At 44.4% G+C, this 27135-nt stretch overlaps 1 protein-coding gene across 4 annotated transcripts in view; it reads left to right on the top strand.

Moving 5' to 3' along the window:
• NFIC (nuclear factor I C) overlaps positions 1 to 27135 on the top strand; it is a 193478-nt gene that overhangs the window by 151836 nt on the left and 14507 nt on the right. For all 4 annotated transcript variants that reach the window (XM_040322597.1, XM_040322598.1, XM_040322596.1 and 1 more), the window contains exons 7-8: positions 26513 to 26641; positions 26858 to 27042. In XM_040322597.1, the coding sequence (XP_040178531.1) occupies positions 26513 to 26641; positions 26858 to 27042 (314 nt within the window). The remainder of the gene's footprint in view (positions 1 to 26512; positions 26642 to 26857; positions 27043 to 27135) is intronic.

Raw genomic sequence — 27135 nt, 5'->3', positions numbered from 1 at the left:
GAAACAATTCAAAGGCATCTTGCGGCATTTGTTTACAAGTGTGATTGCTGTGATTGGCCATAGCAATCACACGGTACAGAGTCAATTGGCCCTGTACCCCAATCAGTGACTGCTGTGAGGGTGCGCAGCTGTGCACCATAGGATCTGCGCACAAGCAGCGGGAGGATGTATGGGTACATCTATCTGCATGGCTGGACAGGAAGCAGTTAAAGAAGATCTTTGGTCACAGCATACACTTTAATTTGATAAAGTGTATGCTATTAGGGATGGAGACTTGTGTGCCGGACGGCCACAGTCTCATTTAAAGTCCCAACAACCAGATTTTGGATTTAGTAATCCAAAATCTTCCATTTTCAACATTGTAATAGTATTACAAACAATAGTTGTATACAGGGCTGCTGTTAGAAATCACAGGGCACTGTACAGCCTACCTGGCAGGGCCCCCCCTCAAATATATATATATATATATATATAAAAAAATTCACAATAAATATACTAAAATCATTCTTAGCGGACACACAGATAACAGAGAAGCTGTGTGAATTAGCCACTTTTAAAATAGCTTTCAACATTTTTGAACAAAAACATTTTAGAATTTTTTTTTAAATAAATACATTTTTTTATTTTACAATTTTCACAAATTTTTTTAATACAATTTTCTATTTTATTTTTATTTTTACAATGGATTAAAACAATACAGGGTTATTTATTTATTTATTTTTTAACAGGACAAGGAAGCCGGCAGTTGTGTCTGTGTCTCTCCCTGCAACAGCTAAAAGTCGGCGGGAGGGTTTTCAGCTGCTGCCGAGAGCATCCTGTAATTGCCCCTCCCCTCTGGTGTTTGGGCCCCCCTGTTTGCCCGGCCCCCCTACAGGAGGACTGGTGGTCCCCCCCTATCAGCGGCCCTGGTTGTATAGGTCAATCCAATATAAACTTACTTTAAAAAAATATTTCATGTTGTGAGTGCTCTCTGTCTGCTGGCCATCTTTTTCTACAATTTCCTGTGCTGCCTGCATGCTTTGCAGCTTCTCCTCTGCTATTTACTTAAATTTTCTGAGGACTACATGTTCAGTGGTACCCTGCTGCCTAAAAGTTTGGATTCTTATACTGACTTTGTTTCCTGAAACTTCTCCTCTCAGCACCTCTGTAGTTTAGAAGGCAGGCTCTGTGAAATGTGTGACAGTGCCTAGTCACAATGCATAGTGAATATCCGTTATAGAATTCAAGGAAGTAAATGCATGAGGATCAAAGTTTACAAACTAAGTAGACTAGAAATACTTGAAATACAATGTGGAAATGAATATGTGATTTTGCGTTTTTCACCATAGAAACACTTGAATTCATTTTTTAAGGTTAGAGTTAAGTAATTCGTGGGCACTAATTATTGGCTTGTAAACAAAATGAAATGCTTAGTAATGATTGTTTTCCTTGCGTTGATTTATACAGTACAGTACTTATGTTTTCTCTGTGTTAATGTCACAGGTTGTTAGTGCCTTAATTTATTTTTGACTCAACTTTTGTAGGTATGAGAATAATTGTGCTATATTTCTAATATTGAAAGTCTTGGTAAATTAGTTGTACTGCATTGTGTGTTGGGAAAGGTGGGGGCACAAGTTAGTTACCATGGGGAGAAAAAAAGTATAAACCTTGCTCCTAGATGGTGTGCTTTTCTCTTAACATGGCTATAGAATTCAGTTCTTGTGGCTGTGTTGGCACCCTCCTGTCCAACAACTGAAAATTGAAGGAGCTGAGCAAAAAATGTTTGGCTTAAAGCGGAGGTTCACCCTAAAACAATTATATACCATTACATTCAGCATACTTCCGACATCTACAGTATGCTGTTTTCTTTTGGAGTTTTTTGCCGTACATAACGTTTTATTGTTATTTTCCCCCGGCTTCCGGGTTTCTGGCTCCCGCGGGAGTGGGCATTCCTATTCAGAGGTTAGATGATTGACGTCTGGTGAAAAACTTCCCCTGGTGCATAAGGCGCGTCACCAGTTTTCCGTAAGTCGGCTCTATACGGCGCTATACGGTGCCTGCGCCCGCCGTGTAGAGCTGACTGCGCAGGCGCCATATAGAGCCGACTCGCAGTTCGGCTGCTTACGGAAAACTTGTGACGCGCCTTATGCGCCAGGGGAAGTTCTTCACCAGACGTTAATCATCTAACTTCTGAATAGGAACGCCCACACCCGCGGGAGCCAGAACCCGGAAGCTGGGGGGGGGGGGGAATAAAAATAAAACGTTATGTACGGCAAAAAAAAACTGCATACTGTAGATGTCGGAAGTATGCTGGATGTAATGGTATATAATTGTTTTGGGGTGAACCTCCACTTTAACAGCAACTGCATTCAATCAGGTGAGTAGGGGATTATGACAGCTGTGGGTGTAGGATATAATAACAGGAGATACATCAGGAGAGAGCTGTCCACCCATGTGGATCCAGTATGAATGGGACAGTTGACTGGTTTCTTCTGTTCAGCCAATGTATGGGCAGTTTAAAGATGTGTAAAATATATTAAAATTCCTTTGCCTTCAATTTAATATGATCAATGCCACTACTGCTATGTTATTAGTGTAGAACGCAACTGCATGCCTGTGCAGAGTTCATTGTAATATTTCTAGTGACACTTTCTATTAAAGGTGGAATCGCTTTTTGCTGTTTGTTAACAAAATGTGAAACTTGTTTATACAGCAAGCTATACAAGCTTTAAAAAAAAAATATTATAAAAAACTACAGTAGCTATCCTACCAGATGAAACAAAATGACATATAATCTGAACAAGGTACAGATAAGTGGATTTCTTTAAGACCCAGGATAGATAAACTTCATTTTCCTGGGACTCCTGTACAAAGTGCAACATTTATCTGCAATGCAGTGTGAACTTCTTACCAGGACAAGCTCAGTTTTTTCTGTGCAAACTAAAGACAGATCTTAAGATTTGCATTTTCAGCACACCATTGCAGCGCTTTGCCATTTTTTGAATTTGTTTAATATTGAAATATGTAGGTTGCTTGGAGGTAAACATTTTTGTGGGTAAAGAATTGTTTCCTAGCTTTCAGTATTCTGGTTATTTTAACACAACAAAGGAGGTTGTGGAAAATCAATGGCAGGAAATTTTAAGTGTGACAGCAGCAGAGAGTTTGTCTGTGGCAGTAATGGGGACTTCTACGTAGGTTTCCTCCCTGCTCAGTCACATGTTTACTCTATTATAGTTAGGCTGTCCTAAGATGACCCTGCCTGGTCCTGACAACCCCTCCCCTCAATCAACCCTCCTTTTCCTCATAGCTCCCCTCCTTTCCTTTCACTTAATGTCTTTTTTCAGATTGTGGTTGGTCTCATTGCACTGAGCCAGCAGAGGAATTTCACTCCCACTTGTTAAATTAGAATAATGCAGTGCAAACATATATACTGTGTATATATATATATTTATCTGTGTGTGTATGTATATATATGCACACACTAGTCAACTGGTCATTTTATTTATTGACATTGTAATAATTTTCACTTAATATAATTGAATGCAAGTACTTCGCTATACAGTTTGAAGCTCGTGAATGTTGAATTTTGGGCCTCTACCTCCACCTAAAGGAAGTTTATGGAAATGCTATAAGAAACCTAGGAGAGAATTGAAGGCATGTAAAACAATATTTAGGTTAAATTTCTGTTTGTTCTTATTCTCCTTAAAGCCCAAGTTTACTCAAAAAGTGAAGTCCCGCTGGTTTGCTCTGTCTCCCCAGCCTGTAACTGAGTTACAGTTTTTTTGAGGGAAGAGGGAGGGCAGGTACCAATTTTGATCAGTACCCACTCCTACTTCTGCATGCCTCATCTAGGCAATGATTGTGTCACTTGCCCTGCCCGCTCCTTTCCCACAGCCTCCTGGAACATGTCACATGTCCACGGAGGCTGTAGGACCATTAACAAATCACTTTGCAAGCTCACACATGTTTAGTGGGAAGTCAGCTGTGGTTCTTCAGGAAACCATAGCTGGTTCCAGTATCCAAGATGGTGGCACCAGCAATCTGCATCAGTAGGAAGAACCTGCTGCGGGAAGACAGCACTGGACCCCATGCAGAAGTTGGCACTTTCACTAAAGTTAGGAAAATCAGGCCCTTGTAATAAAGTAAAACTAATTTCTGGAGGAGCAGAGAGAGTTTTGTGGATAACAAAGGAAACATTTGTTGCACGCTGTAAGACAAAACCTTCGTTGTTTGGTACACTCAGGCAGGGCCGCTTATAGAAATCACGGGGCCCCGTACAGCCTACCTGACGGGGCCCCGTGCACAAATTTTCAAACAAAAATCCCCCCTCCTAGCACAACCCCCTCTTAATTACCCCCCTGCCCCCCCCCATCTCTCCTCCCAGCACATATCCCCCTATTCTTCCTCCTCACACATATCGCCCTCCCTAAATACCTTCCAATGCCAGGAAGAGGTGTGCTGTGTTTTGTTCTCCCCTCCTGTCAGAAGAGTGCTGGTCTTTATAGTACATAAGACCAGATCGTTCTTACTGTGGATTGGATTGCACTGTACACACACACACAGCGCCCCCATCTCCTCCAAAGGCTGCTCAGTGCTCACCTCCCAGCAGAAACAAATGTGTATAGGGTGTGGTGTGTGTACAGTGCCATGCGATCTACAGTAAGAGCGATCCGGTCTTTTGTAGATCTTGAAGCCTCCCCCCAAGCACACACACCTGTGTTTTTAGCTGCCTGGGCCCAAGGCATCACTTCTTCCTTGATGGCTGCTGCTGCTGCCTGGTCTTGAGGGTCAGTTAGATGGGATGCCTGTGCCGTCAGCTGCCGATATCCTCCGCTGCCACTGCTCTCCTGAGTCGCCTTGCTGCTACTTCTCACATCACGCGGAGAGAGTCAGAGGCAGGAAGGCATCACTCTGCGGCACCAGACGACGCGCTGGCCGGGACTTGATCCAGCAGGAGGAGCGGGCGCGGACGCGGACGAGGTATTCTGCCCGAAATACACAAAATAGTCCTTCCTGCCGCCACCTAATACTTCAATGAGCAATCCGAAAAAAGAAAAAAAAAACATAAAATATATATATAGTGGCATTTCCATTGATGCCAATAAAAATATCATCGGGACTCTGCGTAACAGCACAGCACCCAATGATATCATCCCCACAAAACTGCTGAAAGAAAGTGCCGATATACTGGCACCAGCTATCACGCAGCTCATAAACCAATCATTCAAGTAGGGCATGGTGCCCACATTGCTGAAACAAGGTACAATAAAACCAATTCTAAAAAAAAATACCCTCGACCCCAAAGACCCAAGCAACCGGAGGCCCATAACAGCTCTAAATGTCTTCTCCAAGGTAATGGAGAAAGTAGTTGTACAACAGCTGCAACTGCATTTAGACACACATAAATTACTCGATCCGTTTCAATCAGGCTTCCGTCCCGGTCACGGAACAGAAACGGCACTGCTCAAAATATGGGATGGCGCTCTAGAGGCCGCAGACGAAGGAGAATCTTGTCTCCTGATACTGCTGGACCTAAGCGCGGCTTTTGACACTGTAGACCACGGACTACTACTGGCTAGGCTAGCAGAAGTAGCCGGAGTCGCTGAAGGTGTTTTACCCTGGTTCTCCTCCTTCTTGGAAAACCGATCACAAATAGTGAAACTGGGGTCTTTCACTTCTGAAAAACGTACAGTGTCATGCGGAGTCCCTCAGGGATCTCCCTTATAGCCTGTATTGTTTAATATCTATCTTCGCCCTCTCTTTGAAATCATCAGTAACCAAAAGTTACTTTACCACTCCTATGCAGACGACACTCAACTGTATTTCCGCATCTGCAACAAAAAGGATCATTCTCTTGGACTAGAGAAATGCCTCACTCTAATAGATAACTGGATGACAAACAGTTATCTTAAACTCAACGGGTCGAAAACAGAACTTCTCCTGTTTCACGCTAACCGGAAAAATCACCCCGCGTCAACATGGACTCCCCCACCCATTCTGGGTAAAACTATCACCCCTAGCACCAAAGTCAAAAGTCTCGGAGTCATTTTCGATACCTACATGACAATGAATACACAAATAGGGTCAGTAGTCAGCAGATCCCACCATCTGCTGCGCCTACTACGCAGACTCACCCCCTTTATCCCGAAAGAGGACATTGCAGTCGTGGTGGGAACAATCATCAATTCCAGACTCGACTACGCAAATGCCCTCTATCTAGGACTCCCCAAATACCAAATCACTCGTCTGCAAGTTGTTCAAAATATGGCCGCTCGACTAGTGACTGGTAAAAAAACATGGGAATCAATCTCACCTTCACTGAGATCTCTTCATTGGTTGCCAGTAAAAGACAGAATCACTTTCAAGGCACTCTGTCTAATACATAAGTGTATTCAAGGCAACGCCCCCCAATATCTATGCGAAAAAATAAAAGCCCATAACCCCAATCGCATTCTGCGATCCACCAATCAAAACCTCCTCCAGATACCCAAAGCCAGATACAAGTCCAAAGGAGATCGAAGATTTGCAGTCCGCCTGTGGAATGCACTACCAACCACCATCCGACTGGAGTCGGACCACTTGGCCTTCAGGAGAGAGATTAAAACCCATCTCTTCTGAGGTCAAGGGGTTTCTTACCCATGAAATGGATACAGCACCCAGAGGCGATTCAGTTCGCATGTGTTGCGCTTTACAAGTCTCTCACTCACTCACTCATAAACGGGGGTGGGTTGGCTGTTACAGATGGCAGATCGACGTTAAGGGACATGGATGGAGGATTATTTTGTTTTTGTTTTTTACATTAAATTACTCTGATCTGATCAGGTTTCCGGGCCCGGTACAACAGGGCCAGTTGTACTGGCCTATCAGCGGCCCTGCACTCAGGTGAACAGCCAGGGCAAAATGCAGTGTTAAATAATTATGTTTAGCTACTCTTTTAAAGACTCTTGAATTTATTAAACTATTTGGTAAATGTGACTGCCAGAAGCTAATTTAAAAATACTTACTTACGAACATTGATGGGCATTCTCTCATCTGATTGCAATTCTCTTAACTTTCTGCAGTCAGTAGAGCTACGGGCTCTCGCGCAGGAGAGCCGACCTGCCGCCGTAGAACTGCGGTGGCTGGTCGGCAACCAGTTAAAATACACCTATGATAACAATTATAGACCCTTCATTTCTTTGTAAGTGGGCAAACTTACAAAATCTGCAGGGGATCAAATAATTATTTTCCCTGCTGTAGGTGTAGAGCGTTTACATACCTCCTGAAGCCTGGAATACAACTGGGATGTTGCTAGGTGAGGTCTAGCCATTACTCACCCCCACACCACAGGAACAAGCTTTCTCTGGTTCAAGCCGCCTCACAAGCGCTTTCTCTCCACTGATGCAGTTGCTCTAAGCTCAGGGTTTGAGAACTAACTCCTGTGATGAGGAGGTGAGTAGTATTGACTAAACCTCACTTGGCAACATCATAGGAACATCTTGGGAGTATTGCAGTCAGGTTTCAGAAGTTACGAAAATGCCCTACACCTATAGTTTGGAATGTCTACTTTCCAAAATGGGGTCCTTTGGGGGGGTTTTGTGCCATCTGGGCATTCCATGGCCTCCGAAACTGAGATAGGCAGTGAGGAGTGAAATCAAAAATGTACACCCTTAAAAAGCCTGAAGGCTACATGGCTAGGCTCCCAAAAAGTCTCACACATGTGGTATCCCCGTACTCAGAAGTAACAGAATACATTTTTGGGGTGTAATTCCACATATGCCCATGGCATGTTTGAGCAATATATCATTTAGTGACAACTTAACTCAACTGTGCAAAAAAAAAAAAAAAAATTGTATTTTTCCCGCAACTTGTGTCTAAATATTAAATATTCCATGGACTCGACATGCCTCTCAGCAAATAGCTTGGGGTGTCTACTTTCCAAAATGACAAAGCCCTTTCTGACACTTTGTTTACGTGAAAAACTAAATTTTTTGCAAGACAAATGTTATGTTGAACCCCCAAACAGTATATATTTTTTTAAAGCAAAGGCCCTACAGATTAAAATGGCGGGTGTTGAATTTTTTTTCTACCACACAGTATTTGTGCAGAGATTTTTCAAACGCATTTTTTGTTTTTTAATTTTAATGCACTAAAACATACTATATTGCCCAAATGTTTCATGACATAAAGATGATCTTAGGCCAAGTACATGGATACCAAACATGATATGCTTTAAAATTGCGCACAAACGCTTAGTGGCGACAAACTACATACATTTTTAAAAGCCTTTACAGGTTACCACTTTAGATTTACAGAGGAGGTCTACTGCTAAAATTACCGCCCTCGATCTGACCTTTGCGGTGATACCTCACATGCATGGTGCAATTGCTGTTTACATATGATGCCAGACCGACGCTTGCGTTCGCCTTTGTGCGAGAGAAGGGGGTGACAAGGGTGCTTTTTTCTATTATTATTTTGCGGTTTTATTTTATTTTTAAACTGTTCCTTCCTTTATTTTATCATTTTTATTGTTATCTCAGGGAATGTAAATATCCCCTATGATAGCAATAGGTAGTGACAGGTACTCTTTTTTTAAAAAAATTGGGGTCTATTAGACCCTAGATCTCTCCTCTGCCCTCAAAGCATCTGACCATACCAAGACCTACAGGCATCATTCTGGTATAACTATTCAAAGTCCATCAAGAGATTGATCGGTGGGTATGCCCACCATTAGAATACCTCTCTTCATCCACCCACTTCTAATGATGGACATACATGCACCATTTATATATGCCGAGGCATGGGTGTATCCTCCCACAAAAGTTACAAAGTTATGCCCGCGTACTCGCAGGTAAGACTTTTCAACGGGCAAACCTCCGTCTGAATTTCGACCGTCTGTACGCGGCATTAGGAGCAAATCGCTCCTCTGCCCCTGTTGCCCCCATGCTTCGGCATATATGTTCTTTTTTTTAACTGTGGTGGTGAAATCACCTCCTACAGCACTGGAGTTACGGCTTTATGTATCGTGAGAGCAAACACTGTTGCTGTCAAGATAAATAAATCAGCGCTGCAGCTGAATGGCGTACCTGAAAACAAAAAATGGTTAACAATAAAACACAATAAACAGTAAAGTATAAAAAAATTACATCCCTGAAAAGCAAGCATGATAAAACATAACAATAAAACATTGCAGAATAGAATACAGTAAAAAAAAAAGCAAAACAATAGAGAGGGAATAGAGAGGGAGAGAACAATAAAACGACAACTATTTTATTTATTTTTTACTTTTGTTTTTACAATTTTTTGGTTACTGTAACTGTAACTGTTCGGTTCCAGGTTTGGGTCTCTCAAAATGCAATGGCATCTTGGGAGACCCTGTGTAAGTGTGTCCAAGTCTGTGAAATGCTGTACCCTACGCTAAAACTGCACTAGTGTGTGGTAGCGTTCAAATCATTCACCAATGCAAAGACCAGGATTGTCAGGACAGCATGGACAATAACGGGTGTCACGCCTAAATCCGCGCTTTCTACAGACACATTTTCTTTGGGGGGCTCGTTGGGTAGGGGTACTAAGGAGGACATGCAGAAAATGCCTCTCATGCAGCCGGCTTACTGCATTTGGTTGGGGATGGTGAGGTGCAGCACCTCCTGGATACAGGAGGGCTTGGACAATATCTTCCTGGAATTTACGGAAAGATCCAGTCCGTCCTAAAGCTATGTATAGCACAAAAGCATTCAGCAAAACCAATTGAAATAAATATACAGACACTTTTTTGTAAACCACAACACGCCCCTTGGGTGAGGAATGACTGTTTGAATTTAGTATCTGTTTGTTGCTGAGTGGTGTGTTGTGAGATGGCACCTAAGAGAAGAAAATTAAACTTCTCGGTGCGAGAGAAGCACTTGCTGGCCAGGGCTATCACCCAATATGGGAGATTTTTGCATGGCCCTGACAGCCGGGACGTCCCCCGGCCAGGAAGAGGGCAATAATCCAAGAGATTACGGATCGGATCAATGCAGAGGGGGGGGGGGGGAGACAAGGACCCCCAGTGGGATTCAGAAGAAGATCAATGATCTGAGGAGTTTGGTCCATGAGAAGATGGCCAAGCAAGCAGCCCATGCCAGGGGCACTGGAGGAGGCCCACCCTGCACCGTAAGGTGGACGGAGGAGGAACTTGCGGTGGCCCGTTGCTTCCACAGCCAGCAAGTGGTGGGCCTGCCTGGCTTTGAATCAGATGATCCTGTGAGGACAGGTAAGTTTTTTTTTATTTCCATCTGGTGAGTAGCATGTGTGTGGGGGGAAGGGAATATGTGCCAAGTGTGTGGATGTCAGGACCGTTAAGGTAAGTACTCACCGAGGCCGAGATGCCGAGGGCGGCTACCCTTGCGACTCTGTGCACCTCACCCCCTGGAGGTGGTAACAGCGAGGAGGGGCACAAAGAGGCACCGGCTACCAGCAGCGGAAGATGGTAAGACGAGAATCACTGGAGATGTGATGCGAAGACACCAGGGGAGCTGTGGTAGATGTAGCAGAGATGCAGGTGCAAAAACAAAGTCCAGAAGGCAGGGAGCCCGTTCAGGTCAGGACAACAGGAGATCCAAGAAGCAAGCCAAATGGTCAGGGGTTCCGGAAGGCAGAAAGTCCAAGTCCGTAAGCCAATGGTCAAAGGGAGTGGAGACGGCAGCAGGTCCAATAGACAATCCAGGGGTCAAGTGCAGGAGAAGGCAAAAGAGTAGTCAAGTCCAGATCCGGGTCAAACAGGTAAAGGTTCAGGTTTCTTCAAGGTGTTTCAAACAAGGTAAAGCTGACAACAAACCAGCAATTAGCAAGGAGGAAGGGGCTGGCTTAAATAGGCCGCTCAGGCCACTGATTGGTCCACAGTAGTACAGATTCAGAACCAGTCTCCAACGGACAGCAAGCAGACTAACACTGAGCAGTGGCTCAGAGGCAAAGAGCTGGACCTGTAATGGAGAGGTCCTAGGTTCGATTCCACCCAGAGCCAACTGGGGAATGTGACCGTGAAAGGCCAGTGCCCTGACAGTGGATCCTCCAACCTGTGTATGACCAAAGATGGCCAGGAGATTGCTGGGCCATCAGGCCAGGAGGTTGCTGGGCCATCAGGCCAGGCTACACCACCCCCAGGACAACAGGCTGCTGAGGAGCCCCAAGAAAGTCCGGAGTCCCCAGGGCAGGGGAGTGGCCACAACTCCCCTCATGAGGAGGTTCAGGGGGAGGAGGATGAGGGGGGTGAGGATGAGGATGACCGGATGGAGATTGCCCGAGAAGTGATGCTGTGTTGGGATCAGGATTCCCTTGCGCCTGACAGCAGTCAGGCCACCATCAGGGGTAGTCCCTCCCACTCCTCCCCCAACAGGGCTGCCCCCCCAGGGGAATCCCCTGCTCCCAGACCACAAGCCTCATCTGGAGGCAGACAGGCCACCATCAGGGGTAGTCCCTCCCACTCCTCCCCCAACAGGGCTGCCCCCCCAGGGGGCTCCCCTCCTCCCAGGCCACAAGCCTCAACTGCAGGCAGGAAGGCCACCCAGAAGACCAGGGGGGTGGCCGAGTTCCTGCCTCCAAATCTGCTGAGGGACCAGGCTTGTCAGACACAACATATGGGTCAGGTCCTCCGGACTTTGGCCCAGATAGAGGAGAGCCTGGCCTCCATCAAGGAGTCAGTCAGTGAGGTGGGCACTAATTCATTAGCTTTTATAAATTGCTTTTCTGAGCTGCAGGCCGCCACAACAGGCGTGGCCCTTGAGGTGACTGCCCTGACCCAGGCTGTCCAGGACAACACCCAGGCTGTCCAGGCCAATACGGCAGCCCTCACTTTGGGCCTGACCAGGATCGCCGCGGCCTTGGATGGCAGGCCAGCAGGTGGGCAGCCACCCGGGGAGGCTCCTCCTTCCCCTGCCTCCCCCCCACGAGGATCCTCCTTCCCCTGCCTCCCCCCCCCATGAGTCTCCCCTGAGGGCCTGTGGCCGGCCCAGGCGTAGCTCACGCCGCCGCTATTGAGATTTTGGGTGTACCTTTCTGTATTTTTTTTTTCAGAATTTTTAGTGTGATTCTGATTTGTTTTATGTGTGTGAATGATGTATGAATGTGGGGGTGACATTCCTGGTGAAAAAGGGTGTCACCCTCAGTTTTGGTGGATTAGGGATCCCCAGGACCAGGGAGAAGTGATCCCAGGTCCGTGTGAAAGGTGTATGAATGCACAGTGACATAATTGGAGCCATGGCGTGGCGTTACTGCTCCCTAATACCATGTGGTTTTCTAGGGTCCAATTAGATGTGCATGTGATGTGTCTGTGCTAGGGACCACAGTGGGTGTGCATGCATGCATTCTCATTGTGCCATGATTAATGTGTGTGTTTACTGTGCAAAGATGCATTCTGCGAGGCGTCTCCTGACTGCTGTTCCCTCAGAAAAGGGGGTACCCACGGTTAGTAAAGTCACTAGTATAGTTATGAGCATGGATGCCCCTGGCAGGTTGGCACACAGATTGTAGTCCGGCAAGTGTGTGTGCTCAGCTCTTCCTTAATGGTGTTGCTTTAGCTGACCTTTACACGGCTGGAGCAAAGTTAAGGTACCTTTTATAAAGTGTAACTTTAGTCCGGGAAACTAACAGATGCGCACAGGGCGTAGGCTACGCCGCACACACTTAATTTTGTGGATCGCCGTATCTCCCTCATTTGCATCTTTGCCTAGCAAAAAAATGGTGTGTCTAGCGTATTTTGCGCTCGAAGAAGCGCCGGTGTAATTGTTTTAGGTAGGACGGGAAAAAATGGTTTTCAGGCGTATTTCGTTTTGAGGATCAGGCGCAAAAATACGCGCGGCGCATTTTTCAATTACGCCGCGCATCTCGAGATACGTCGGTGTAAGTGCTTTGTGAATCTGGCCTTATGTAACTATGTAGCATACGTCTTTACCAACCCAATAATACAAATCTAGACACATGGTGAGGCTATACCTGGAAAAAAAAACTGTAAACCCTGTTTTACATTACTTTATATCCTAGTAAACACTACTTATCTACACTGTATATTGGATGTAAATTCAAAGCTCTGGCAATATATTCTTGGTATTACATTTTTGTGATTTATGGTGTGAAAAATAAAGAAATAAAGAAAAAAGAAGAACAATATTACCAAGTTTGTAGCTGTTAGGTCCTGAGGGAGCTCAGCGTAATAAGGAAAATTGAGAACCAGCAAGAACAATGAGCCTCTGTGCAGAGAGAACACCAAACTCTCCTAAAATGCGTCATTGGAAATGGCTTCCTCGGAGGATGTTGTTGGCATGTATAATGTCTGCTCTCAGTCAAACAGAACTGATTACGGGAAACGGTTGAATGTTTCAATCCTACTGTACTATAACAATATAAATCCCTATTAAATTTGCCATTGTGCTAATTATGTGGGAGGGGGAGATTTGCATAATCTAGTGCAGCTCAGCACAGAAACCAATCCGCTTCCAGGTTTTATTGCCAAAGCTTAATTGAACAAGCTGAAGTTAGAAGCAGATTGGCTACCATGTACCAGATTCTGAGTGCTCCAGTAAAGTAAATAGTAAATCTCCCCCATTGCTGTCATATTTACCATAATTCTTTACCCAATTTAAGAAAATAAATCAGGAGAGATTAACCCTTTCACTGCCAGGTCTGTACATCATATGGATCTGACAGCTGGGCCCGGATTCAGAAAGAAGATACAACGGCGTATCTCCTGATACGCCGTCGTATCTCTGAGTCTGGCCGTCGTATCTATGCGCCTGATTCATAGAATCAGGTTACGCATAGATCTCCCTAAGATCCGACAGGTGTAAATGACTTACACCGTCGGATCTTAGGCTGCAATCTCACGCTGGCCGCTAGGTGGCGCTTCCGTTTGTATACACGAGGAATATGCAAATGAGGAGTTACGCCGATTCAGAAACGAACGACCGCCCAGCGCTTTTTTTTTACGTCGTTTGCGTTCGGCTTTTTCCGGCGTATAGTTACCCCTGCTATATGCGGCGTATCCTATGTTAAGTATGGCCGTCGTTCCCGGGTCGGATTTTGAATTTTTTACGTCGTTTGCGTAAGTCGTTCGCGAATACGGATGGACGTAATTTACGTTCACGTCGAAACCAATGACGTCCTAGAGATGTCATTTAGAGCAATGCACGCTGGGAAATTTTACGGACGGCACATGCGCAATTCGTTTGGCGCGGGGACGCGCCTGATTTAAATGTTACACGCCCCCTAGCTGCGGAATTTGAATTCCGCCGGGGGATTTACGATACGCCGCCGCAAGTTTACAGGCAAGTGCTTTCTGAATAAAGCACTTGCTTCAAAAACTTGCGGCGGCGTAACATAAATCAGATAGGTTACGCGGATCTAAAGATCCCCTAACCTATCTGAATCTACCCCCTGGTGTGTAAAACTGACAGGCAGACTCCTGCCTGTCAGGTGGAAGCATTCGGGCAACTACCAAACCGCCCCCGCCTCTGGTACCAGCACCCCCTGACACACACCCGTGACCCTGCCATATATTCTGGGCTCCGATTGCCTACCTGTGGGCTCGGGAACCGACATTGCAGGTGCGGATGGGTGGTGAGGAGGGAGAAGAGTGGACACACGTCCACTTTCCTCCCCTTCTTGCTGTGACCTAGAAAGCGACATGTATAACATCACTTGCGGATCACCCTGTCACTTTCCGCAGCTAGCATCCCGGGAAGGGATGTATTGCAGTGTGATGTGCATTGCAATACATTCAGTGGAGCCCAGAGGAGACATGCTGAGCTTTTTAGACCCTGCATGTCTAACTAAGGAGAACCTGTCACCTAAAAATCATAAATTTTTGTACCACTTTGTGATGAAAAAAAAAAGTTAAACAATGATTTTGTTTTTCCCCAAAAATAAAGGTACACCCAAGCACATAAAATCCCCCCAATTTTTTTTGAGGCCCCCTACCCCCACATAAATGCATGTACGAATGTGTTGGGGGTGCCTATGTGTGAAAACATTGGGGTAGATTCAGGTAGCAATGCAGCGTAATTGCTAAGTAGCGTCGGCGTATCAACTTTCTGTATTCAGAAAGCTCGATACGCCGACTGTAGCCAAGATACGACTGGCATAAGGCTCTTATGCCGTCGTATTTTAGGCTGCATTCTGACGCTGGCCGCTAGGTGGCGTTCCCGTAGTTGTCAGCGTAAAGTATGCAAATTGCATACTCACGCCGATTCAGAAACGTACGCGCGCCCGGCGGTCGTGTTTTACGTCGTTTGCGTTCGTCGCTTTCGTCGTAAGGCTGCTCCTGCTTTAGGAGGCGCAGCCAATGGTAAGTATAGACGTCGTTCCCGCGTCGCGATTTCCGTAATTTACGTCGTTTGCGTAAGTGGATCGTGAATGGCGCTGGACGCCATTTACGTTCACATCGAAGCAAATGACGTCCTTGCGACGTCATTTACTGCAATGCACGTCGGGAAATTTTCCCGACGGAGCATGCGCAGTACGTTTGGCGCAGGAACGCGCCTAATTTAAATGATCCACGCCCCCTACGGGATCATTTAAATTACGCGTGCTTACGCCGGCCCCTTTTACGAAACGCCGCCTCAAATTACGGAGCAAATGCTTCGTGAATGAAGCGTAGCTCCAGTAATTTACGGAGGCGTAGCGTAAAAACGGTACACTGCACCGCCGTAGCAGTGCGCGCCCCTACCTGAATCTACCCCATTGATTACAAGTTACATAGCGCCCTGCATGCTGGGGTGAGAGCAATAATTCTAGCATAAGACCTCCACCTTAACACTAAACTGATGACCACTAAACTGAGGATTTTGAAGCATTGCCTATAGAAATATATAGGGTACTAAAGTTTGCCACCATTTTACGGATGCACACAAATTTAAGGCTTGACATGTTGGGTATCTATTTACTTGGTGCAACCTTTTTCTTTATTTGACCAAAAATGTGAGTAGTTTATTGCATCTGTTTGCCTACTTACATTTTGTATTACCTAAAAAAAAAAAACTGTCGATATTCAGCCCGTGTGTATGTCGGTCTGTCTTACAGAAGCTGACCAGCATCCGATGACTCTCGATCAGCGCTCTCAGCTAATGGCAGAGAGCGCCAATTGGAGTGTTCTGGTGGGGGGGCAGAGGCGGCTCTAGGCTTTGTGAGGCCTTAGGCAAAAACCTAGATATGAGGCCCCACTCACGCCCATAATGGGAAAAATAATTCAATCGATAAAAAAATTAACTGTATAAATTACATATATTAAGAGCTTTAAAGTGCTGGTGTCAGTGTTCTCTATCTCAGTGCTGGTGTCAGTGCTCGCTATCTCAGTGCTGGTGTCAGTGTTCTCTATCTCAGTGCTGGTGTCAGTGCTCGCTATCTCAGTGCTGGTGTCAGTGTTCTCTATCTCAGTGCTGGTGTCAGTTCTCTCTATCTCATTGCTGGTGTCAGTGCTCTATCTCAGTGCTGGTGTCAGTGATCTCTATCTCAGTGCTGGTGTCAGTGCTCAATATCTCAGTGCTGGTGTCAGTGTTCTCTATCTCAGTGCTGGTGTCAGTGCTCGCTATCTCAGTGCTCTCTATCTCAGTGCTGGTGTCAGTGCTCTATTTTGTTGCTGGTGTCAGTGTTCTCTATCTCGGTGCTGGTGTCAGTGATCTCTATCTCAGTGCTGGTGTCAGTGCTCAATATCTCAGTGCTGGTGTCAGTGTTCTCTATCTCAGTGCTGGTGTCAGTGCTCGCTATCTCAGTGCTCTCTATCTCAGTGCTGGTGTCAGTGCTCTATTTTGTTGCTGGTGTCAGTGTTCTCTAGCTCGGTGCTGGTGTCAGTGTTCTCTATCTCAGTGCTGGTGTCAGTGCTCTCTATCTCGGTGCTGGTGTCAGTGTTCTCTATCTCAGTGCTGGTGTCAGTGCTCTCTATCTCGATGCTGGTGTCAGTATTCTCTATCTCAGTGCTGGTGTCAGTGCTCTCTATCTCGGTGCTGGTGTCAGTGCTCTCTATCTCTGTGCTGGTGTCAGTGTTTTATATCTCGGTGCTGGTGTCAGTGCTCTATATCTCAGTGCTGGTGTCAGTGCTCTCTATCTCTGTGCTGGTGTCAGTGTTTTATATCTCAGTGCTGGTGTCAGTGCTCTCTATCTCAGTGCTGGTGTCAGTGCTCTCTATCTCGGTGCTGGTGTCAGTGTTCTCTATCTTAGTACTGGTGTTAGTGCTCTATCTCAGTGCTGGTGTCAGTGTTCTCTATCTGGGTGTTGGTGTCAGTGTTCTCTATCTGGGTGCTGGTGTCAGTGTTCTCTATCTCGGTGCTGGTGTTAGTGAGGGAGGTAGGAGTGGAGAAGTCAATCAGCAGGCAGTGCCAGCGCAAGATGCAGAGCGCCTGGCCCACGATGGCTGAGGATCGCACTGGACTGGGCTGGGACCTTTCAACCCCGCAGTGGAGTCCTGCATTGGTGGGGGGAGGGGGAAGTTGGGTAAAGGGAGGGGTCAGGGGCTGTCAATCATAGGTTGGCACACTGGCACAAGACTGAGCTGCCTTGACTGTGGCACTGATTATCAGGAGGAGGGAGTGGAGAAGATGGGACAGGGAGTGAAAATAAAGGCAAGTGTCTGTGGTTGAGGGATGCTGGAGGAGCAGGGATGAGGCTCTCTCTGGTGATAGTGGTAGCTGGCGCAGAAGGGGTTTATCATGGTAGGTAGCTGTGCCTCTCCCTGCAGCTGGAGCCCTGAATCCCGAGGCCCCCACCACGCCACTGGTTGACAGCCCCAGAGAGGGGTGGCCTGGACACCACTTCAGTTCTCTCCTAGTCCTACCTCCCCCTTTCATCAGCTCCAATACAGCCCTGGCGAGGCTTCCTCCCAGGCGGGACCCTCCTCTTCCCCTCTGCTTACCAGTCAGGTGCCGGATGACTCCTCCGGGTGTGCAGGGATCACTCAGTGGAGCACTTCAGTGGGGGGAGACGGGGGGGGGGGCGATCTGTGGCTATGGGATATTTATTTGTATGGTCATTTTGCTCCGACTGCTGTAATGAGTCGCCTCCCCAACACAGTGCTGGCCCTCCCACGGCTCCGTCTTCTCTCCATGGAGCTCACAGGCAGCTCTGCTGGCCGAGTGGCCGGATCGCAGCGCAACAGCAGCGGCATTGTTATCAGAGGTGGCTCTGCAATTAGAAAAATTAGGCGATCGCGGGGCCCAACTGAGTGTGAGGCCTTAGGCCACCGCCTAATTTGCCTAATTAGAGAGCTGCCTCGGTGCGTCCCCCTGTCAGAACACAACAGCTCAGTGAGGGAGATCACTGAACTAACCTTGCGTGGTTAGTACAGCGACTCTGACCGCAACTGATAGTTTTTTTTGTTCATTCAACCCGCGGGTATTCATGGTTGCCACTCAATTGGACTTCAAACATGTCTTTCTCTCTTCATCTCTTTAAATGGTGGATAGGGGAGATTAGTAGTTTACTGTAGGAAGATAAGATAAAATTGGTTTAATTTCAGCTCATAGGAAGTAACAAGGACACGTTGACCTTTGACCAAGGCTCGTTAAATCCCATTGCGAATGCGACACAGCTCATGGTTTATGTGTTTTGATGTGCTACTCTTGACTTTCTATGGTCCTTTCAACACACTATATCAGAGAAAAAAAGGAAATGTCATATTTTTAAAAACACACTGCACTGCAGCTCTGAGGCCTCGTACATATGACCGTTTTCCTCAACTGAATCCATCAAGAAACTTGGTGGCAGAGCTTTTTTGCCGAGGATAACGGTAGTGTGTATGTTTTTCGTCGAGAAAACTGTCGTGGAACTCGATGAGAAAAAAAGAGAACAGTTCTCTTTTTCCTCGTCGAGAGTCTCAATTTCCTCGTCGTGTTTCTCGTCGGGCTGGTTTACGACGAGAAACACGTTCGTGTGTATGCTTAGAAACCTGCGCATGCTTAGAATAAAGTATGAGACAGGAGCGCACCTTCGGTAAAAGTAGCGTTCATAATGGAGATTGCACATTTGTCACGCTGTAACAGACTGAAAAGCGTGAATCGTCTCTCACCAAACATTTACTTAACAAGCAGTAACATGAAATTAGCAAAAGCAGCCCCAAGGGTGGCGCCAGTGGAATCAAACTTCCCCTTTATAGTGCCGTCATACATGTTGTACGTCACCGCGTTTGAGAACGACAAGATTTTGTCTTGACAGTGTGTATGCAAAGAAAGCTTGTCAAGATTCTAGACAAGCCTAACAAGGAACTCGTCGAGGAAAACGACGTTTCATTTACGACGAGTTCCTCGGTCGTGTGTACGGGGCCTGAGATGAAAACAGACACTCTCTCCTGATTATGGGCATTTGTGTATTAAATGGGCAGTGTAAATGGGCCTCCATTGTAGGAAAAAAAAGTGTTTTTTCCAACCAACTATGTAGTATTTTAATCAGTGGTGGCTGGTGCTCATAATTTTAGGGGGAGCACAAAAAAAACCATCAATTGCATCTACTGTGCCAAACGCCGGTGTGCCAAATTGCTGAAAATGAGGGGCCAGAATTCCAAAAAAAAATTATAATACAATGCGGTATAACCATCCGGGCCTAGGCTTTTACCTGCCTTAGTACTTTTAATCGCCTGTTCTATTTCCCCTTTTGTGATCTCTATATCCATCTCAATTGCTCCTTCTTCTGATATAGCTGGTATTTTTGCCTTTTCTAGATAGTATTCTATTTTGTTTTTTCTGAGTTGAATTTCCTCCGGATTTTATATATTGTTTACTTTATATAGCTTTTGATAGTATTCTTGGAAGATCGTCATAACATCTTTTGTAGAGCATTTTAATTCCCCCTTTTTATCTTTCATTTTTGCTATATAATTTACCTTATTTCTGGGTTTAATTATCTCTGCCAACAATTTCCCAGGCTTATTCCCCATTTCGTAGTATTTCTTACTCATCTTACTAAACATCCGCTTAGTATCTTGCTGCATCTGGACCCTCAGTATCTCACATTTTTCTGTTATAACGCCATAATTTGATCGTCCTGTAGCACTTTATGCATCTGTTCCAAAGCCTGGATTTCTTGTAGAAGGGATTGTTTTTGAGCCTGACATATTTTCCCCCGCTTTACTCTCTCTGCGATCAACCTCCCCTTCATATATGGTTTTCCTAGAGTAAAGTTGGGGCAATATTTTCTCTATTATTTTCTTTGAAAAATAGATTCATCTCCTTCTCTAGTTCCCCCATTATCCTAGGATTGTGTAAGAGAGATTCGTCTAATCTCCAAGACCTCTGTCCAGTCGGGATGTCCCTTAACTCCAGGACTACCTCCACTGGAGCATGGTCCGAGAGAGTTATTGATTTTATTTCTGTCCTTCGTAACCCTTCTAAAAGCTGATGACACACGACCGAGAAACTCGATGGGCGAACATGTTCTCTTTTTCGCTCAACGAGTTTCCCGACGGGTTTCTCGGCGAAAAATGTACACACGACCGGTTTTCTCGGCAGAATATGCCTCCCATGGAGTTTCTTGCTGGATTCTGCCGAGAAAACCGGTCGTGTGTACGCGGCCTAACAGGATATAGTCAATTCTAGAATATGACAAGTGTATTGGGGAGTAGTATGTAAAATGTCTGTAGGGTGTCTCTACCAACTGCAATTGATGGAGTCTATGTTTAACTGCCCTTAGATACTTTCCCTCTGACCTCAAGGAGAGAGGTTGGGTATCCAGAGCTGGGTCAAAGACAACATTGAAGTCTCCAGCTACTATCAATCTACCCTCTCTGAAACACCTTAGTTTATTTAGGACCTTTTTCAAGAAAGCAAATGGGCGTTTATTTGGGCAGTACACATTCACCAAGGTATAGTCAGTATTAAATAAAGACCCCTTGATAAATATATACTGCCCATCAGGGTCCGACTCCATTGCTTTCATTGTGAATTGTGTATTCTTGTCAAACCCTATTGCTGTACCCCTTGATCTTTTATTGGGTGAGTAAATATGCATCCATGTGGAAAAGTTTTTAGATCCCAGCTTAGTTTTTGATGTCCATTGTAAATGGGTTTCTTGTAAGAAAACTATATTGGCAGAGAATCCTTTCAACTCCTGAAATATCTGGTGCCTCTTATTAGGAGTATTTAGACCTCTCACATTATGTAATTATTTTCAACTGAGCCATATTTCAAAGGCAAATTTTATAGGCTTTACTATGGAGATGATTGGGGGAAAAAAACTGAGGAAAACGGGGACATTTTCCCTAGTTCTAGGTATGTACCACTCAAATAACAAAGGGCATAATCTAAATACACCCACATACATATACCATTTAAACAACATGTACCCCTCCACATCGAACCCTCCCTCCTCCCACCCCTAACATTGAAAAACAATGTTGAGTCTCCCCCGGCCTCCGCCCAATTGGGCCCTCGGCCGGACGGACCCTCCCTCTGGGGCTTTTATATGCCCACCTGGTCTTCCAGATATCATCCCCCAAACTTAAGGGTGGTTCTGGAGATCCAAGTGGGCATAGCCACTCCCTGTTGTTTCCCCCCAAGTGAATCCTATACATGCCCTCCTCCTACGCCATTCTGTCTCATCTACTTGAATTCTTCTACACCTTTTCCCCTTGTTTTTAACCTATTTCGGGGGATTTATACTGTATTCCACTCTTAATCTTTTAATTTCTTCCAAGTCAGCGGCCTCCCTTTCCAGTTTTCCAGATTTATGTATGGCAAGCTTAGTTTACTGCAGAAATCTTTTAGGTCTTCTGGGAAACGTATGGTTGCTGAAATCCCCTGTTTTTTTGCAATCAAACACGCTGGGACTCCCCATCTATAAGTGATATTATTCACTTGTAGGTGGTTTATCAAAGGTTTCAGTGCTCTTCTACGGGCTAAAGTTTCTGGAGCTAGATCATGGATGGGGTGCTCCTTGTACTCTGCGACACCTGTTATTTTACTTCGTAGTGATGAAATCTTACTATCATATCCCTTGGAAAATCTTCTTTTCAAACTCTTCTTATTTCAAGCCTTTATTAAAAACTTATTTTAGCACATCTTCTAATTCTGTATCCTTAACAGTCTCTGGAAGTCGCCTTATCCTTCGATTTTTTCGTCTACTGCGATTTTCTTGATTTCCAACTTATATCGGATGTTCCTTATTTTTAACCATCCCAGCTCAGTTCTCTCTTGCAATTCTAATATTGCCCCTTTAAGTTCTTCCAGGTGTTCTTCAGTCTCTTCTACTCGTTGTAGGACATTTTGTATATGTCTTCTTGATGCGCTCATTTCACCTTTAATCGTAAGTTCTAAGCGGGACATCATATTTCTTATATCATGTTTTGTAGGGAGCACTTGTAAATCTTTGGGGCCCATTTTCAGTTGTTGTTGTTGTCCTCCCAGGGATACCTGATCTATTTGATTACTCTTAGCTTGTGAGGACTGGGCTTTATTGCCCTTTTGTGTATTCTCTGCCATTGTTTTATCTCCTTCCACTTCTCCACCCCTACCCCAACTCTTTTTTACTGATTCTACTGGTGATGGTGGTAGTGATATATTTTCATTTGTATTTTCTGCTACATGGTTATCCTGAACCAAGTATGTTTTTATAGTATTGCAACTCCTGCTTTCTGCCTGGTTTGTTTTGACTCCTTTTCTCCCCATTCCTTTGCTACAGTAATGGCTACTGTAAGCAGCAGTCCCTCTACTAAATAAGGTTTTGCTATATCTGCTAATATCTCTTCAAATTGATTATACAGGTGGTTGTGCAATTAAATTTACTAGTAAGTGTACAAAGTATACAGTTGTAGTGCAACAAGATTTGCAAAGTAAAAATATAATAAAGACCCCCGCTTTATAAACAAATATGCACGATGGTCTGCAAGGTGGTACATAGTTGGGTATTCAGATGAACTCAAACACAATCAGACATTCCAAATATTTCCATCTTTCCAAGAAAAAGAAGTTTCCCCCTTCCTTTTAGCCGTATATATCTGTATTGGTGGCTGAATAACCAGCAGGCTGCCCTAAATACTCAAAAAAAAGGGGGGGGGGCACATAACCTGCACTCAAATCGCAGAAAGCATATACAAACAGAAAAACATGACAAAATATAATTATGACATATGACGATGACTTTGCTGTTGTTCGCCTATAGTTGTGCAGATTTCTGCACAGTTACTAATTAATGTCCGTACAAATTTCATAGCAAATATGCTGATGTTTGTAGAGTTGCTTTATAGTATATAATAAAATAGAAAAAGTGCAGCGCAAAACTCAAATATATAAATGATACTGGTATACTCAAACACCAATACCATAAGTGTGAATATAAATATGCAGAAAAAAAAAAAAAAAAAAAAAAATATATATATATATATATATATATATATATAAAAATTAAATACAATTCAAACAAACAGTCCAAAAGTCCATAAGTGTCAGAAGATGAGTGAATTAAACGAAAATAAATCTCCACCACGTGACAATCCACCAAAATTTTGAAGTGATCCCTCCACCGTTGTAGATGGCTACTCTCACCTTCATATATGGACCACTGAGTTAACAGATGGTCAATAAAGCAAATCAAATAGGCAGGTCATGAACAGGAACCAGGCTGATGTATTAGATCCTCATAAGACAACCAAACCGCAAAGGACAGGTGCATGTAAAGAGATAATCACATACTAAGTGCTCACTGTTGCAATGTGTGGATTTATTCTTTAAAAGAAGCAAAAGTCAGGCTACTCACATTTGGCCAGACAAAAAACGGCATGAAGTAACAATCTTTAGGAATGAACAGCAGATGAGCGACGTGATGTTTCAGGCTCCTAAACCACCGGACGCGTTACGTTATATCAACTTCCTCAGCGGGGCGGGCTGCCCCGCTGAGGAAGTTGATATAACGTAACGCGTCCGGTGGTTTAGGAGCCTGAAACATCACGTCGCTCATCTGCTGTTCATTCCTAAAGATTGTTACTTCATGCCGTTTTTTGTCTGGCCAAATGTGAGTAGCCTGACTTTTGCTTCTTTTAAAGAATAAATCCACACATTGCAACAGTGAGCACTTAGTATGTGATTATCTCTTTACATGCACCTGTCCTTTGCGGTTTGGTTGTCTTATGAGGATCTAATACATCAGCCTGGTTCCTGTTCATGACCTGCCTATTTGATTTGCTTTATTGACCATCTGTTAACTCAGTGGTCCATATATGAAGGTGAGAGTAGCCATCTACAACGGTGGAGGGATCACTTCAAAATTTTGGTGGATTGTCACGTGGTGGAGATTTATTTTCGTTTAATTCACTCATCTTCTGACACTTATGGACTTTTGGACTGTTTGTTTGAATTGTATTTAATTTTTATATATATATATATATATATATATATATATATATATTTTTTTTTTTTTTTTTTTTTTTTTTTTCTGCATATTTATATTCACACTTATGGTATTGGTGTTTGAGTATACCAGTATCATTTATATATTTGAGTTTTGCGCTGCACTTTTTCTATTTTATTTTTTACTTGCTTAGGATTTTTGCGAATTTCCCTTAGTGTTCAGCTGGCATTACCAGTGATCTGAACCCTGGGGGTCTGTATCACATAAATACACTTTTAATATCATAATTTTTTGATCTATATATTTGCGCTGATTGCACCTTGTTTTTTATATATTTTTGCGCTTTATAGTATATATCAGGATTATGCAGACCAATATGCAAGTGGTTGTATATTATGAGTGTACAGTATTAAGGGCAAATAGTATTGCAAATAACCGGATCAAACCAAACTGAATCGGTTAACTGATAAGTGCACAGATAAGTATGCAGTCCAGATTGTAGTTTCAACTTCAGAGGACTTACAAGCTCTCGAATTAAAAAAAAAAAAAAAAGGGGGGGGGGGGGCCTCCGTATCCCCAGAATTTAAGTTGGAGCTCCTTTTCTTAGTACTTTTTCTCTGCGCCTATAGTCTTAGTAGGTACTTGTACATTTACTGCATAAAGGGTAGGCAGATTTTTCCAGCTGGTGATGGTTATGCAATTGCTACACACTGGATATACAGCTTCACAAGTTGATAGGCATATATTTGTGCAGTTTGTTGTATGGTAAATATGCAGATATTACAAATGTATATGTGAGTATTAAACCACTGCTGTATGGCTGGTATACGGATTTAACTGACCAGTACCTGTACTCTTACTGTAAAAGAGAGGAGCTGCCCTAGGGTGCAGGTAAATATGCAGGTTAGCGGGTAGGTGGGTATACTGGTGGTATACTGGTGGGTGCATAAATAAGAAGATAGCTGGGATGCTTTCACAGGCTTTTTTCCAGTGTCCTCTGTTTTAGTTTCAGTCTCCACCTCAATTTTTTTTAATAGTTTATGCAGTTCAGACCCCACCACAGAGCCTGTTCAGTCCGGTCCCCTGCTGCTCTAATGTACCTGTCTGTCCGCCTCTTCTCCTCGCCTCCTCTGCAACTTCCGACTGGTCCTATGATGTTTCAGAGGGTCCTCGAGGCTCCTGCTTCCCCCAGGTCTCCAGCAGGTCAGATCAGGGGAATCTCCGTCTGCACCTTGGGCTCGGGCTCCCTGGCTCGCTTTGCTTCCGAACGTTGTACCGCGTAGTTCTGCTCCCAGCCTCCTCAGCTCTCCGTCACTGCACGGCAAACAGGCCAGCCAAATGGCCGGAAACAGCTAAAAGCAGACCCAGGTACAGCAAACAGAGACCAATTCAGATAAGCAGAGTCTGCTGGATATGTCCGTGTCCGTCCGTAACCATAAGTTTTAAACAAGTATCTCACGGTGCGGCTTCATATAGGAGGATCCCATTCATATCTCAATCGGGGGAACAAACAGGTGCTTCACAGCTACGTGCTGCTACTTGGAGCCATGATGTTGCTCCTCCTCAAGACAGCAGAGTTTGGACTGACCACCCTCTGAAGAGATCAGTGCTCCTAGTTCCTTAGTGTGAACATGTGACATTAAATGAATGGGTACTGTATTTGTACACTTGGTCCAGACCTTCAGCTCTGTATTGAGAAAAAAAAATTACAATTGTTTCACACTGTTCACCAATAATTGATAACCTTTGTTATTCCAGACTACACCATACAGTATGTATACTTACAGTACACCAATCATAACTAGTGTGAACCTGTGACATTAAATGAATGGGTGCTTACATATAGGGGGTTATTTATGAAAGGGAAATCCACTTTGCAATACAAGAGCAAACTACAAGTGCAAAGTGCACTTGAAATTGCACTGCAAGTGCACTTGGAAGTACAGTCGCTGTAAATCTGAGGGGTATATCTGAAATGAGGGGAAGCTCTGCTGATTTTATCATCCAATCATGTGTAAGCTAAAATGCTGTTTTTTCCTTTGCATGTCCCCCTCAGATCTACTTTTAGTGCAATTTCAAGTGCACTTTGCACTTGTAGTTTGCTCTTGTAGTGTAACGTGGATTTGCCTTTAATAAATGACTCCCATAGTCTATCATCCAGTGCCATTCCTTATTTGTTTAGTGAAATGTTTCCATACCATTTGCATAAAAGTATATACTGCTTCCTAATTCGTTTTCTGTATTGTAATTGATTGGATAGGAATGTCTCCAACTGTGAAAAAATCTGAATTGGATAAATCACCATTTCACAGTCCATCTCCTCAAGACACATCCCCAAGAATCAGTGGCTTTACTCAGCATCACAGGCCGGTCATAGCTGTGCACAGTGGTGAGTGAAAAATATAAGATAGCTTTCTTCTGATTGCACAGATAAGTGCACAGTTGGAAATTTGGACAGGTATACTGTATTTTATGCCTCAGACTCTCTTGTTACACATCACAAATCTTCTTGTTGTGTTTTCATTGTTTTAGTTGTTTATTTATTCCTCTCTTTTTTTTTTCTCTTTTCCCATTTCTCTCTTACAATTACCTTTGCTTTACTCAGGTCTGGCCCGCAGTCCCCATACCTCCACAACATTACACTTCCCACCTTCCTCCCTACTTCCTCAGGCTGCCTCCACTTACTTTCCACACACAGCAATCCGCTATCCTCCTCACCTTAACCCTCAGGATCCCCTGAAAGACTTGGTATCCCTTGCCTGTGACCCGTCCACCCAGCAACCTGGCCCGGTAAGCATGTGGCCATTATCAAAAGATAAGTTAAGTGTGCTTTGATAGAAAATGTAGTCAATTCTGGGTATAAATAATGGTGACCGGTTTAAA

This window comes from Rana temporaria, chromosome 1 (genome assembly GCF_905171775.1).
Source record: "Rana temporaria chromosome 1, aRanTem1.1, whole genome shotgun sequence".
NCBI classification, from domain to species: domain Eukaryota; kingdom Metazoa; phylum Chordata; class Amphibia; order Anura; family Ranidae; genus Rana; species Rana temporaria.
The sequence above is the reverse complement of the archived record's forward strand: the minus strand, read 5'-3'. Positions and strand labels throughout refer to the sequence as shown.